The sequence below is a fragment of the Fusarium oxysporum genome, chromosome 12, assembly GCF_000149955.1.
Source record: "Fusarium oxysporum f. sp. lycopersici 4287 chromosome 12, whole genome shotgun sequence".
In the NCBI taxonomy this organism is placed as follows: Eukaryota; Fungi; Ascomycota; class Sordariomycetes; order Hypocreales; family Nectriaceae; genus Fusarium; species Fusarium oxysporum.
In genome coordinates, this window is record NC_030997.1 from 1,616,148 (window position 1) to 1,630,389 (window position 14,242).

Below are 14,242 nucleotides of genomic sequence, written 5' to 3' on the forward strand. Positions count from 1 at the left end.
AGTATGTTAGTTGTGATATCTACAGAGAGGTCCCAGCCTGGTCTATACCGGGTTTCATATCGCCCTGCGAGGGAAGAAGGTATTCGTGAGGGGTATCACGTGAAGGACCCTGAAGATTTAGTGTAGGGGTGGAGATACCGTTAACTGACAGGACTAAGCCTAACTCAGCTTCGGTTAGGAAGCGAGCCCACGTTGAAACGTTGTTAGCACGGCCACAGTATTATCTCCGACCACGGCCAAGCCACCTTTGGGTACTAAACTTAGAATCTCTATCCAAAGAGATGAAAAGCTTTAGGTAAATTTAGTAGAGACTTAGAAGACCTTTAGATCAGGCATTAGGTGATTTACCAACAGGTCTCGCAACAAAGTTGAACCGAACTCTCTAGTCTTATTATTCTAACTAGCACTCTAATTACCAGAATCCATGGGCCAGCCCATTACTTCCAGCACCCCATCACTCCAAGCCAAGACATAATCTCTCCCCCTTCACCCCAACCATTACATGTCTTACTAATATATGTCCAAGTCTACGAGAAACTTTGATGAGTTTTATCTTCTTAGTTGCAACCAGCGGCTTGAGCGTTTTGCTTGCCCTGAGCTCCTTGGTGGTGACGGGCCTCAAGCTCTCGCTTGCACTTGGCATTGGCGGCGTTGTTCCCGTTAGCGGCGGCGGCAGCAGCGTTGTTGCGGTTCTGGCCATTGCGGTTGGCGCCGGCGGCCTGGGCTTTGTTGCCACCTTGAGCTCCTTGATGGTGACGAGCAAAGAGCTCCTCCCGCTTGTTGTTCTTGCCGTTGGCATTGCCGTTGGCGTTGCCGTTGTTGGCAGCGGCATTGTTGTTGTTGGCAGCGGCGTTGTTGTTGTTGGCAGCGGCGTTGTTGTTGTTGTTGCAGTCATTGGCAGCGGCAGCAGCTCCGTTACCATTGGCATTACCATTGGCATTGCCATTGGCGTTGCCGTTAGCATTACCCTGGGCGTTGCCTCCCTGGTTGCCCTGGTGGTGACGAGCTACAAGTTCCTCATCTCGCTTGTTGTTGGCGTTGCATCCATTGGCGTTGGCATTGGCGCCAGCGTTAGCATTGTTGTTGGCGTTCTGACCCTGAGCCTGGTTGTTGTTCTGGTTGCCTTGAGCCTGGTTATTGTTTTGGTTGCCCTGAGCCTGGTTGTTGTTTTGGCCTTGGGCCTGGTTGTTCTGGTTGTTCTGTCCGCCCTGGTGATGAGGCTATGCTTGTTAGATGAAGTGCTACTAGTAGATATTAAGACTAACCTCTCGTTTCTCAACGCTGAAGATCGGGAGAGCGAGAGCGTCTGCTGGGAGAGCTGCAGCAGCCATCAAAGCCTTGCTCACGTTAGCTTTAAAGTATCATGACCATGGTGAGCAACTTACAGCAACATGTCCAAAGCTTGAGCGAGGAACTCGGCTGTCTTGAGAGAAAGCCTGAGCGGCGAGGACAGTGACGACAACGTTGGAGAAATACATCTTGACTTGGAAGTGATGGAAAAGTGTAGAAGTGGTTTTCTGACCGGCAGGTAAAATAAGAGTGATGTAGAATAAGGGTAGGACTAGCCTTGAAAGTTGATTAGAAGAGAAGAACGTTTGCGTCAAGCAAAGCTAAGCTCAGATGATTGAAGAAGGAAATGTGAGTTGGTTGAAGAATTAAGGTTGTAGCTGAAGATGTCAAGCTTCTTATACTACTCGAATTGGGTATGTTGAGTCTAACTTGAGATGATAACCCCAGATTCTTTGAGTCTTAGAATAGATCTCCCCCTAGATCTCCCAAGTTCAGAGAATCGTCAAACGCAAGCGCCAAGACAAGACCGATAGCGTTTGAAGATTCGTTGGACATGATGCCGACATTGCCGCTTTGTTGAGTCAACAACGGAATAACCGCCGTGTACGAAAAAGGTTCTTCTCCTTGATACCCTCGTCGGCCTCCCACTAGGTAACTTTGGGTCAAGGTGTAGGGACGGTTAGAGCGGCCAATCATGAAACTCCAGCCTCGGCCGAAACCCAAGACTCTGGTCGTTGTTTGCCCAAACGCGAAAACGCGAAGTGACATGCCAAAGTCGTTAGTGGCGCGCCATTGGTGGAAATAAAACTCAAACAAGTTTCGCTAGTTTCACATGATTGGTCTAGAAGACACGACCCCTGACGGCTACGACGTATAGTGCCTCACGTTGCCTGAGAATATTACTAACCCCTGTTACAGATATTGTCTGGGCCTATAATTCTCGGTGAGTAATGGTTTACTATTCCTGATTCGAGATCTGTCAAACCCGTGAAGCTGGAACATTGTTTTAAGTGGGTTGTCTGGATGACTTGATGTAGGATTCTGTCGTCGCACAAACCATTTCACGTTTCGTCTTGGCGTTTGAAGAGTTGTTATTGGGAGCCGATTATCCGCTCACTGTAGAGACCCAAACGCCAAGTCAAAGAAGACCAATTATAGAATCAGGTTTCTGGGCATTGATATATACATCATTGCTTCAAAACTTGTCGCACTTATTTAATTTTTTTCATCGCCCTGGAGGTTGACTTTCATTCTCTTTCTGCAGGCCAGTCATTTTCTTAAATTTTTCGAAGGTTTAGTCAATCATTATTACGTGCAGCAACAATGGGTTCAAAGTATCGTCCAGTTCCTGACGATGAAGAGCAACAAACTCATGAGAAGAACGCTCTCTTATCACCTCTGCCCATCTACACCAACATCTCGCCATTCATTTCACAGCCAGGTGCACATCCAATCTTGATATGGATATGTCATGGTGTCTTACTCTCCTTCTCATTGGCGTTCTTCGCCCTTTCATTACTGCTTCGCGCCAGCCCTTTACAAAGTGGCGTTTGCAATCAGCCAAACTTTCCTTACTGTAAGTCTGTCGCTTTGAATTTTTGACCTCTCTTTGACACCAGATAGCTCCCGCAGAAAGCGTTGCAGAATTCCATACGGTCCGATACAATATTACTCCAGCCCTCGAGATGTCCGAGTTTGTCGGATACGGACCTGAAGTTGATAAAGCGTGGAACCATGTTACATACGACGTCGGTGATCAAATGATTTCACAAGCTGAGCTTGACAAACTGGGTCTTGACCCCAAATCTCTCAAGGTCAAGGATCCCAAGACAGGGCATACGGGCTATCGTGTTGGAATCCAAGTGTTCCATCAGCTTCACTGTCTGAACTTGCTTCGGCAAGAAACCTACAGGGATTACTACTCCAAGATGGGTGGTGATATTGAGGTTGAGCCTGAGGACTTGAGAGGACATCTTGGTAAGTCAGACCTTTTTCAGCCGGTTGCTTGATCAATGCTAATCTGATTTGTAGATCACTGCATCGAGATTCTGCGAAACAACATAATGTGCCAGAGCGACACTGGTGTTTTCGCATTCAAGTATTACGATGGCTATGATGGTCACTGGCCTGATTTTAGCACGCTACATACATGTCGCAACTTTGATGCCATTCGAGACTGGGCGTTTGAGCATGCTGTTGTATTTGGGGATGAGGATTGAACAGAGCGTGAAACTCATTTTAGATAGAAGTGTAAAACCAACTATAGAACCCTGGTGGTAAATAATGAGCCATTAACCTCGATCTTCATTCTCTTATGAACTTGGCTGCGCACGTCTTTAAGTGCAGCAAATTTATGACGTCGGCATTTTTCATGTGATAAATGGTACCAAGCATTATGTGTACCAGAAGTGGTATTGATAAGAGTTCTGACCAATTTTCGACTTACATATGACAACTTCTTACTGGCTGAAATGATGCGTGGAGTTTATATCTCAGCTGTCAATTACTCACAGAATGATTGTGTGCAGGCAAGCTGATAACGTCAGATGAAAAAGTCCCTGCAGAGTTCTCATTCAAGCTTAGCCAGGTATGTGTTTTAATTGGGCCGTCTAATTGGGATCTGGTTGAGATAAGATAAGATGAGCGCGATCAGATCTTCGACACTACCCTACAGAGGTAAATGTAAATAGTGAAGAACTATTACTGACGTTAAAAGACTAAGTATATACGTTTAATAATACTAAATCTATTCTCTGGAATTCCTGTTATCTTTTTCATTATTCTTCTTATACGGTTTCCTCTCAGCTCTGAACAAATTGTCATCCTATTACTTAACACTTCTCACCAATGACTCAACCATCCTGAGACAAACAACTCTTCGCTCAAGATATTCCCTTCATCCGGGGTGACCCAATTGACTCGCCAAGCCGGCATCGGCTTGAACACCAGCATCACCTCCACAATCTATCAAGATAATGTGATCAACTAACATAAGCTTAGCAAAAGTTCTCAACCTCCGGTAGTTAACCATAATGCTTCATTTTAAGCTTACAGGGATGACCCGCCAGATCAAGCCCGTGCGTCGGCAGAAGATCCTTCCAAGACGGGAAGGTCTCTTGGCGTCCGAAGTTCGGCTGTCTCGTATTTCCACGGCGGCCATTTCCTTTAACAGAAGGTCCAGGGGTCCATTTCCGAACACTAGCATAGGTACGGAATAGACACCGCGGCAAGCTGTCCACTCATGAGTCAATATGGCAGGTCAAATTAACGGAACAACTTGTGCAGTTGCTCTTATGGGGAATTGGGATAGATAAGGATGGCGAGTTATGCTGTGATGGGATGGACCTTTGATCTGGATGAACGGAGAGATGGCATAATTGGAAACGATCGCCATGAGATAGTAAGATGGATAGATTATGCCCGCTCTATATCGCTGCTGAGAGCATCAGAAGAACATTATAAGTATGAAGTGTAGTTGCATAGATTATAGTCGATATCCTCATCTTCATCTGTCTCTTCACAGCTCATTACCGCAACAATGGTTTCCAAGCTCGCTCTCGCTCTCTTCTTCGGCAACGCCCTAGCTGGTCTGGCCGGACGTGCCATTCCTCCTCGCTGCGCCATCGCAGACCCTACCCCCGAGCAAGTCCAGCACGCTCAGAACCTCAAGAAGATCGAGTCCGTCTCCAAAGTCGCCGCTACTTCCATCACCGTCGACACCTACTTCCACGTTGTGTCTTCTTCCTCCTCAAAGTACATCACCAAGGCCAAGCTCCAAGCCCAGCTCAAGGCCTTGAACGACGCTTACGGTCCTCATGATGTTACCTTCAACCTCATCGATACCACTTTCACCACCAACTCTAACTGGGCTGCTGGAAATGGTGAGGTTGCTATGAAGAGACAGCTTCGCCAGGGTGATTACAAGACTCTCAACTTGTACTTCACTGATGTTGCTAAGCTTGACGGTCTTGACGCTCTTGGATACTGCTTCTTCCCTGAGCCTAATGTCTCAACTGGATCCTCGACCTTCATCCGTGACGGCTGCGTCATTGTCGCTGAGACCGTCCCCGGAGGTTCTATGGCTCCTTATAACCTCGGTGGAACTGCCGTCCACGAGGTCGGTCATTGGTTCAACCTCTTCCATACCTTCCAGGATGGTTGCACTGGTGGAGATCTGGTTAGCGATACCCCTGCTCAGGCTAGCCAGACCAGTGGATGCCCTGCTCGACGGGATAGCTGCCCTAACCAGGCTGGTGATGACCCCATCCACAACTTCATGGACTACTCCGATGAGTAAGTTATTCCCGAAACATTGATTGATATAATTACTAATAGTTATTGTAGTGTTTGCTACGAGGAGTTTACCCCTGGCCAGAAGACCCGCATGCACAGTGCTTGGACCACTTATCGCAAGTAGATTTGAAACGATGACATGACATGTATATAAATGTTTGTACATATTTCTGCATGGGAGCGATGTGGAGTTTGCGAGTTGATGGGCATGACTGTATTGGTGTTATCTGGATAGCGAGTATGAGGTTAGATATGAAGAGATGAGTTGATCTGAAACGTTTCACATGTTTTAGTGAACATTATACCCCGTACGGGGTATAGTGAAACCCCTGTTCCTTCGGTAGTCGCCGTGATGCCCTTTCAAATATCGGCCAGTCCCGAGTTCATTTAATTGGCTGCTTATACCACTCGGTTCTTATAGGTAAAATCGCTCTTGCATATTCAGAAAATCTAAAAGCTTCAGTCTCAATTACTAGAGGAACTTTAGGCAAGTTTAGTATAGTTACTCTTAATCTCATCATAAGTTTAGTCTAGTCACTTAAAGCTATGACCAAGCTTAGTGTAGTAAACCCTGAACTCTGACTATTTATCTATTTTTCTTCAAGTTGGCGCTCATCATACCATTAGTTGCCTGGTTGGCGCGTTAATCCTTTGCTGATGGCTTTAAAGCCCGCACAGCAGCGAGGATCTCCTGACTGGTCTGAACAGTCGCAGGCCGAGAGATATCCTTACAGAGCCCATTGACCTTCTCAATCTCAAGTAAAATATTGGCTTGAGTCGTCTTCCCAACCTGGTACTCTTGCGGTAATTGATTGAGGCTTACAAGGGCCGCACCTTGCGAACTTTCAAAGGACTAAGGTTGGGTGATGAACCCGACAAGGGGACTTGGTTGGTAGGAAAGGATGGTACTGGTGATGGTGCTGGTGGTCTTCGCGAAGGGGCTGGGGGCACGCGCTGTGTCTGGCGCTGACGCGACGAGGTACTTGAGGACTGCGCACAGGATAAACCACGTGCTGTACCACGTGCCGTACCAAGTCACTGTCGGGCTGTAGTGCGCATTGCTGGTAATCTGATAAAAGAAAAATAAAACGAAGGACAGGCGGCCACAGCTCTCAGAGTGTGATGTGACGGATGAGAGGTCTGAAATAAAGATATCAGAACTTAGGGAAAAGTCCCCTGAACTGAGTATAGCCTTAGGGGTACCATTTCTAAAGGACCAGTTGGCAAGGCACGCGATATTTCTTGGTCCTCAATCAGATTCAACTCGGAATAACATTCAAGGACCGTAGTGACTGGCGATCGACTCGGAGCTGGAGCTGAGGCTATAGCAGAAGGAAGAGCACGAGTAGGAGTAGGACTGGGAGTGACGGTGTGGCTGTACCCGGTATTGTGGTTGGTGATGGAGGAAGAGGGAGTGTTGCTGCTGTGGACCGGGAGGCAGGGACTGCTCTGGACTGACGCTGCCTTTGGCGCTGTCGAGAGGCGAAGGTTGATGATTGCGCACGTGGTATCCCAAATTCCAGGCCACATGACCGTCTTGTTGAGCGGCGCATTGCTGGTAAAGTAAAGGGGGGAAATGACACAAAGAACAAACAGGCGGTAACTGTGCAATCTGAGGCCTGATGAGCGACGCGTGATATGGGCAGGGTCTTCATCCCTAGATGCGTGAATTAGATGCTTTTCAGTCTCTCAAAATCTCTACTTGAGTAGCCTCCTTGGTTCAATCTTGTCTCCTAGCCTGAAAATTTTGGAAATAATGAAACTTCTCGATTACCGAGAGCAGCGCGATGATGAAGATGGATCATGATCACTTATTCGTCCAAGATGTAATAAAAATTAAAATTTAGTTTAAACGTAAGTATGCCAATGCTAACAGGCCATTGATCATATGATAAGGTTTCAGCTTATCTTGGGCTGTTATGTGGGTAGTTGGCATGCTGCCTGAAGTATGTTTTTGAAAGTGTTATTTTGAGTTGGTTACCCTGATAGCTGATGCATCAGATACCAATCAGATTCTACTCAAGATAACGTTCAAGGACCATAATGAACCCAAGTTGCCCAGAACCTTGGATCGATCTCAGCTTGTCGCTGTTCCAGAACAGCTAGTCTCAACGCCCTCGCAGACCGATCTCCTGTAACACCTGGACCTTCTTTCAGTAAATCACCATAAAAGACCTTGGAGACAAGACCGCAAGTTTCATCCTCGGCTTTCCACAAACTAGCCACTACACAGGGTACACCAGCCATTTGAAACCCAGCGGCAAGATGGATCGATTCCTGAGGGAGCATTGGGTCACCTGTGATAGCCGTCTCACATGCTGATACATAGATGAGAGAGCAGTTTAGCTTCTTTGGCGCTGACATCATGCTTTGAACGTCGAGGACGTTTCCTCTCATGATTTCGCCATTTGCATCTTGGGTGTACCAGTCTCGAAGGAGGAGACCACTGCGCGCTGGGTTTAAGTTGTCCACTTCGCCGTGGCAGGCGAAGTGGGCGACCTGTGAGTTTAATAGGCCCATGAGTGCCTCTTTTCGAACTGGGCGGTCATGGATTACGGCGTCGTATCCTCCGCGAGTGAGAATTGTGTCAATAGTGTCGATCTCGCTTGAGGCATGTTGCAGTGGCGCAAGGTGATCTGTGGTCTCCATCTTAACTAGCATCGCTTTCTGATGTCCACCATTTTGCATGATCTCTTTCTCACGATCTCTCACAAATGATAATCCTCGAAGGGTATTTGTATAGGATGGAACGCATCGATCGAGCACCGTGCAACGCTCTCCCGTCTCTACCGCACGTCGATGATCTCCAGCCGCATGAATGGGCCAAGCATTAATGCTGCTCGTCGTCAACCACCAGATCCTCGGCAAAATTGCGTCTTTAGGAGCCCCATCGTACCCCAGGCTGTGTAGAATCGGTTCTGCTACAACTTCCCAGAGCCATGTGAGTAGATAATGTAGAAGATCCCCACGCTGACCATCTCCGTCATTCGACATATCAATGGCTTCGCGAAAGAGTTGCTTGTGCTCCCTGATGTCATCGACAGTGAATTTGGGAAGTGAGATTTTCCGGATGTCAGTGGTGGTAATGGTGAGAGCGTAGCCCCCACTCAGAGGTTCCGTTTCGACAATGACGATTGGACCAGACTCAGCAAGTTCATAGAAGTGCGAGTCCTCGCGTGGAAGCCTGAGAAAATCCCGGAACCCATCCTTTGCTCGGATCTCGGCTATCAGTTCCTGAAACGAAGTCGACTTGTTGAAAGCCGCCTGACTCTGCAAAAACTTCTTATCAAGATCGAAGCGTGCCGCGCGTTGGCCCCTGACCTTCTCGGAGTTCCTCGCTTCGATGAACCGACTTGCCAAATCTGGGAACTTCTCCTTCAGCTGGTCCAGGCCAGAATCCACGCCCTTGTTGAGAATCTCCTCCCACAAGACACATCGACTTCTCTCATATAGTTGAAGTGCTTCAAACACTGAATCTCCAGCGGCAATCGAAAAGCAAAGAGCAAGTGTCGGCACGGCTTGAAACTTCTTCGCTTGTCGTAACTGATCAGCCCGCGTGGTACAAGCATATACCGCAAAAGGGAGATCCTCAGCTGCTTCTCGGATGTAGTTTCTTGCAGCTGTCGGGTCCTTTGCCACCACATGCGCAAACATAGATGCGTAGACTTTCATCCACGCGAGCGTATGACGAGCGATACCTGGTGCCGATGCGAATTGAGCCGTCATGATCAAGTATGCGTTTGCAGCGACGGTGCTCAATGGAGCGGGACTGACAGTATAGATTGCGATGAGTAGTTCGGCTTGATTGATGAGCAGGCCTCCACGGTTAATGTCGTCCATACCACCCATCGAGATGCACTCTTGGAAGTTCACGAGCGCATCACGAAGGTCTCGCAGGCTGAGTGTCTTCTTAGCTCTGTACTGCAACGCACGCGTCAAATTAACCCGCGCTGAGAATAAGTAAAACTTATCCATGCATCCACAAGAGAGAGCCTTGTTGAAGTTATTCTCAGCTTGAGCAAGAAAACTTAGATCTTCTTCTCGGTGGTATTGGCGAAGATATGCTGTTCCCAGCATATTATGCAATGCCGAGATTTCGACCGGTGGGAGGTTGAGATTCCTGCCCAGAACCTCTTCAACAATCTGACCAGCTCTGATGACATCTCTGACATCCTCGGTATCGTCGTATCTGAGCTGAAGGGCGTGACTGAGGCTTCTTGTCCTCGACCCAGCTCGAACCTCAGTAGGCCCAGTTGCTTCGAGACACTTCTCAAAAGACTTGATGGCTGTGTTGATATCTTCCAACCTCCCTGAGAACTTGAACTGATACATGGCTGTGTTTCCGAGGCCATGCGTCAGCATTATGTTCATAGTACCAGCAGAAGATCCCTGCTCTTTTGAGACGTCAAGGCCGTCCTGATATGCTTCAGTGGCCTGTGAAAGATACTTGACATCGCCGGTACATTGGCATTTGACGATGTAAGCGTTGCCGATGTCATTCGTAACAGTAAGATAAAAGGGATCTGTTCGTGACGCTAATTCTTTCGCTGCAACAAGTGCCGTTAAAGCACCATCGATGAATTGCTCTTGCCCCGGAATCTGAGCTGACACAAAAGCAGCCCTCCCAGAAGCTCTCAAACATCGAGCTTTCATAGGGTCTTCGAGGTCGTTGAGAAAAGGCAAGACATCGAGATTTGCCTGACACGCGTTACGTAAATCATCTTTGTCTCCATTAGCTTCGAACCTGAGGAGAAGTGCTATAGCGAGTTGTTGGTAACAGTTGATCTGTTGGTGGCCTTGTAAATCTGGATGGTCGAGGGCGTCTTGTAAGCACTTAACAGCCTGGTCAATTTCTGAGAGCAGTCCGGTTTTGCTGAATTGCTCTTCATGAGCACCCGCTTCTCTGATGAGTCGTGCTGGTGGTTTTGGTGACGGGTCGATGATCTGGAGCTCATTCATCCGCTCGACAAGCTTGTCTGCTTCGATTTGCGTTTCTCGGTGATTGTTCTGTTCAGCCCTCTCACCCAGTGCATTCGCCAACTCTTCCAGTGCATCTGTCGAGTTTGGATGAACCCGAAGGGCCTGTCTCAGGTAGCCGATTTCTGCAGAAGGGTCTTTGGCATTCTCTTCTTCATTCAGCTTCTGCTGTAGCGACGCCAGGTTGATGAGACAATTAAAACGATCTTTCGAACGCTTCTCTTCAGAAACTGCGAGGCCTCTATTGAGAGAAGCTTTTGCCTTTCTGAGGTTCTCGATATCCTGGTTCAGGTCGTATAAGTGAACGAAACACGCGGCGCGAGCACGATAGATATCTGCAATGGTGTATCTGAAAGGCCTCGAGTCGAATTGGTTTGGGACCGAATCCTCGGCCAGCTGGAGAGTAGCCATACTTTCACGAAATAAGCTTTCCTGATTTTCCTTCTCATATAGGGCCCTCTCCTGTTGTAGCTTTGCCAAACCAAGATAGAAAATCGGCTTCCCTGGGAAATTAGTTGCCAACGCTTCATGGAAAGCCGTAGTCGCATCCTCAAAGTCGACGTCTTCGTGTGTTGCCTTGTACCTTTGTGTCAAAATATCGCCGAGGTCATCCAGATGCAATGCTCGGTTTGAATGATCCCGCGGTCCAAATTCAACAGCCTTTCTGAGATATTCCACTGCCCGATCCAGAGCTTCAGACTCATTATCTGGAGCTGCAACCTCCCATTGTCTCCGCAGAACTCTTCCAAACATGCTGACAACGACCCCTCTCATAGGCTCGCTTTTGAGAACATTGAAAACAGCCAGAGCACCCAAAATAGCGGCATCCTTCAAGCCAGACGTATTGTTGCCGACGCCTCTCGTCATCAAGACTTCTTCACTTGCCATAGAGAATCGCCTTGCTCTCTCAGAGCGATCCGAAAGCATGACAGCATAAATATACTTGCATGTTTCCGGATCCACGTCCTTTAGAAAATCTTTACTACGGCAGAACTGACCGTCCGGAATGAGCTCTTCATCTTGCTCTTGAGATGCAATCAATGTTGCCGCATGTTCAAGCTGACTTGTGAGATCTGATGCCATGGTGAATGTTGTGAGAAGCCGGCACTTGAGCAATCATTTAGTGACAGGAAAAGAGGGGAAAGATGACTTGCGCAAGCACTAAGGATCAGTAACAAGACATATGATCACTGGACTCTGATGCGGGGTTTTCATCCTAATGTATGTAAGAAATTTGAAACATTGGTTCCAGGTGACATAAAGATTGAAACAATGTTAGGACAATTTGCGGGCAATTTAAAGGCGTGGTAGACGAGTTTATTTTTCATCGATTATCGAACGGCCGAGACAATTGTGCAATTAGACCAGCTGATAGGGTACAGTATCACAAGCTGAAGCGCAATGTGACATTGCGCGCATAAATATTGGCACACTATTAGCGCCACCTCGGCTAAATCGGGTTGAGATACGAGGTATTTGTGCTGCCTTGCGTTTACCCAAGATAAGAACTGACCTACTACCCCTCCATCATATAATAAAGTCTTCCAAATAACTAACAATAATGGGCAAGGCTTTAGATCTCAAGTATGCCGAGCTCATGCGAGCGCATCCTTTCGGCACGGCGTTGTACCTACCAATTCCCTCGAGTCAGTTTCAGCCCGGATTCATCGGATACTTTGACTCGACTGGGGCCTGGAATCCTATCGGAGATCTCACATCTTCGTCAAGCTTGCCACCGGGTTTGTCATCCATCGACGGCACAACATTGAAGCGAGCGCCGTCTCAGAAACAAATGTGGGGACCAAAGCTGGGCAACGAGACAAGAGGTCGCGCCATTGATCTGAGTGTCGGCCTTGGAGCCATACCTATGCTGGCTGCAGCTGCACTGCCCTTCGAAGTTTCTGCCTGCTTCCGATTCCAGGCAGATAAAAATCGTGGAGCAGTTCTTCTGACCAGTGGTCCTGTTGTCCATGAGCGGTATTATCATAAAGAGCCTCTCCTTCAGTGGATGAAGCAAAACGCGAAAAGCATAGCGAAAACATATCCCGAGGTCAGAGAAAACGGCTTGTGGATTATCAGTTCCACGTGGACAGCAGAGAATGCATCGGTCAATTGCTGGAACTCTAAAGACAAAAGCGTTGATGTTGGGTTCAGCACAACGGCCCTTGAGTTTGGCGAAGTGGCTCCAAAGGGAAGTTACCTGCACGGAGGGAGTGCAGAAGGATGGATAAGCACTCAGAGTGATGATGTAAGTTCCTATTTCCCTCTCTGCTGATTGCTTAATTAACAGGTACAGAACGACAAAGTAGGGTTCCGTCGAGGTAATTTACCGAACGGTAATTTACCTATCTGACCAAGGTTTTTGACGTCAGAAACCTCGAGGTATTTTGCATGTCAAAAACCTCTCATTGGCCAATGCCCATTTCATCTCCACTATTTTCCATATCGGTCTCTTCCCAACCCCAGCCATCCACAACAATGGAGTCTTGGAAGGCGTTTTCTATCTTTATCAGCCAAGCAACGTCAACTGTCTCCCAACCATTCGGTTCTGCCGGATTATCTTTGACCGTCTTGAGCCTCTTTAGCACCCGACTGTTCATATAGATGAAAGTGACCTTATCGGTGCTAAGTGGACTAAGCCGATTCCGAAGCTTACAATGAAGGTAGTTCGTAGCACTAAAGGAACGCTGTGAAGGAACAGAGCGCAGAAGGGAATTTGGTGATAATTTGTGTGCTGCATCGGTTATTTGACGCGCTAAACCTATTCCGTACACCAGCTAATCCTAATATGGCCACTCACTAAGCCTAAAATGGGAGAGTTTTTGACGTAAATTACCGCCAAAAACCCCCTTTAGGAATTTGACGGTCAAGAACGGTTTTTGACGGTCAAAAACGGAACCCTACGACAAAGGCCATGTTGTCTTCTTCCATGGCATCAGATTCACATGGGTTCCCATTCGCGGAGTGAGTCACCAAGCTGAACGGTGAAATGCATGAAAGCTAAATAATTGCAGTTGACAGAGAAGAAGACCCCCAGACAATTTCGAGGAGAGGGTCCAACAACGCCCGCATCTCTGACAATATTTGAGGACGACTTGGGCAATGGGACTTTTGAAGTACGGTATGAAAACAAAACTGAGAAGGAGGAACTAGATGCAATGCACCAGAACGACGATGAGGAAGACGCGTGGGAGTAAACGTTGCTGTGTGATGCTTAAATGTCAAAGGTTACTAAGTAATTATTTAACACCAAGCGGAAAGTGTCCTTATACTTTGATTTCTGAACCCATCATAATTGTAAGTTTTGAAGAGGCCAGGAGCGCAGTAATACAGCTCATGTTGTCAAGTCCTGACTTTTAAGCGAAACTTATACATCAGACCAGAGCCACTAGTAGAGCACTGCGTCTCATATAACACTGTGATGGGGATATGTACTTTCGTGAACAAATAAGCTTGAACGTTAAGGATTGGGTGTTTTGCCTTGAGCCTTTGCGCTAGAACATGTTTAACCTTTGACTTTTGTAATACAATTAAAGTATTTCTTTTCTTAGCACTAAGATGATTTATTTCTTTCATATAAGAGACTACGAACTAAGACCTACGTCTCAAGTTTTCTTTTCCTTTTCATTATCCATGTTTCACAAATCTTGCTACATTTCTTTATACAGGAGGCCGCCCTCCA

General features: G+C 47.3%; 5 protein-coding genes across 5 annotated transcripts; 3 read left to right on the forward strand and 2 right to left on the reverse strand.

The window, feature by feature from the left end:
• Window positions 1–415: 415 nt before the first annotated feature.
• On the reverse strand, window positions 416–1,594 carry FOXG_14605 (uncharacterized protein). Its single transcript, XM_018394661.1, has 3 exons — window positions 1,386–1,594; window positions 1,266–1,337; window positions 416–1,220 (listed from the first exon to the last, which is right to left on the reverse strand). Exons 1-3 carry the CDS (start codon window positions 1,476–1,478, stop codon window positions 558–560), a joined length of 828 nt encoding a protein of 275 aa, XP_018254190.1. The 5' UTR covers window positions 1,479–1,594; the 3' UTR covers window positions 416–557.
• A 927-nt stretch (window positions 1,595–2,521) lies between these two features.
• On the forward strand, window positions 2,522–3,590 carry FOXG_14606 (uncharacterized protein). Its single transcript, XM_018394662.1, has 3 exons — window positions 2,522–2,866; window positions 2,914–3,267; window positions 3,322–3,590. The coding sequence occupies exons 1-3, from the start codon at window positions 2,614–2,616 to the stop codon at window positions 3,507–3,509; spliced, it is 795 nt and encodes a 264-aa protein (XP_018254191.1). The 5' UTR covers window positions 2,522–2,613; the 3' UTR covers window positions 3,510–3,590.
• Window positions 3,591–4,763: 1,173 nt separating this feature from the next.
• On the forward strand, window positions 4,764–5,913 carry FOXG_14607 (uncharacterized protein). The gene is made up of 2 exons (XM_018394663.1): window positions 4,764–5,583; window positions 5,635–5,913. Exons 1-2 carry the CDS (start codon window positions 4,829–4,831, stop codon window positions 5,705–5,707), a joined length of 828 nt encoding a protein of 275 aa, XP_018254192.1. The 5' UTR covers window positions 4,764–4,828; the 3' UTR covers window positions 5,708–5,913.
• A 1,486-nt stretch (window positions 5,914–7,399) lies between these two features.
• On the reverse strand, window positions 7,400–12,061 carry FOXG_14608 (uncharacterized protein). The gene has a single exon (XM_018394664.1). The coding sequence runs from the start codon at window positions 11,641–11,643 to the stop codon at window positions 7,615–7,617; it is 4,029 nt and encodes a 1,342-aa protein (XP_018254193.1). The 5' UTR covers window positions 11,644–12,061; the 3' UTR covers window positions 7,400–7,614.
• A 21-nt stretch (window positions 12,062–12,082) lies between these two features.
• On the forward strand, window positions 12,083–13,907 carry FOXG_14609 (uncharacterized protein). Its single transcript, XM_018394665.1, has 3 exons — window positions 12,083–12,808; window positions 12,857–13,524; window positions 13,575–13,907. Exons 1-2 carry the CDS (start codon window positions 12,122–12,124, stop codon window positions 12,911–12,913), a joined length of 744 nt encoding a protein of 247 aa, XP_018254194.1. The 5' UTR covers window positions 12,083–12,121; the 3' UTR covers window positions 12,914–13,524; window positions 13,575–13,907.
• The last annotated feature ends 335 nt before the right edge of the window (window positions 13,908–14,242 follow it).

Bases quoted from the DNA above. Each gene is read 5' to 3' on its own strand.
- FOXG_14605 (XM_018394661.1), bottom strand. From the start codon at position 1,478: ATGTATTTCTCCAACGTTGTCGTCACTGTCCTCGCCGCTCAGGCTTTC. The intron at 1,338-1,385 runs GTAAGTTGCTCA...AACGTGAGCAAG, and splicing joins CAAGCTTTGGACATGTTGCT to GCTTTGATGGCTGCTGCAGC. The intron at 1,221-1,265 runs GTTAGTCTTAAT...TAACAAGCATAG, and splicing joins TCAGCGTTGAGAAACGAGAG to CCTCATCACCAGGGCGGACA.
- FOXG_14606 (XM_018394662.1), top strand. From the start codon at position 2,614: ATGGGTTCAAAGTATCGTCCAGTTCCTGACGATGAAGAGCAACAAACT. The intron at 2,867-2,913 runs GTAAGTCTGTCG...GACACCAGATAG, and splicing joins TCAGCCAAACTTTCCTTACT to CTCCCGCAGAAAGCGTTGCA. The intron at 3,268-3,321 runs GTAAGTCAGACC...TCTGATTTGTAG, and splicing joins GGACTTGAGAGGACATCTTG to ATCACTGCATCGAGATTCTG.
- FOXG_14607 (XM_018394663.1), top strand. From the start codon at position 4,829: ATGGTTTCCAAGCTCGCTCTCGCTCTCTTCTTCGGCAACGCCCTAGCT. The intron at 5,584-5,634 runs GTAAGTTATTCC...TAGTTATTGTAG, and splicing joins TTCATGGACTACTCCGATGA to TGTTTGCTACGAGGAGTTTA.
- FOXG_14608 (XM_018394664.1), bottom strand. From the start codon at position 11,643: ATGGCATCAGATCTCACAAGTCAGCTTGAACATGCGGCAACATTGATT.
- FOXG_14609 (XM_018394665.1), top strand. From the start codon at position 12,122: ATGGGCAAGGCTTTAGATCTCAAGTATGCCGAGCTCATGCGAGCGCAT. The intron at 12,809-12,856 runs GTAAGTTCCTAT...TAACAGGTACAG, and splicing joins TAAGCACTCAGAGTGATGAT to AACGACAAAGTAGGGTTCCG.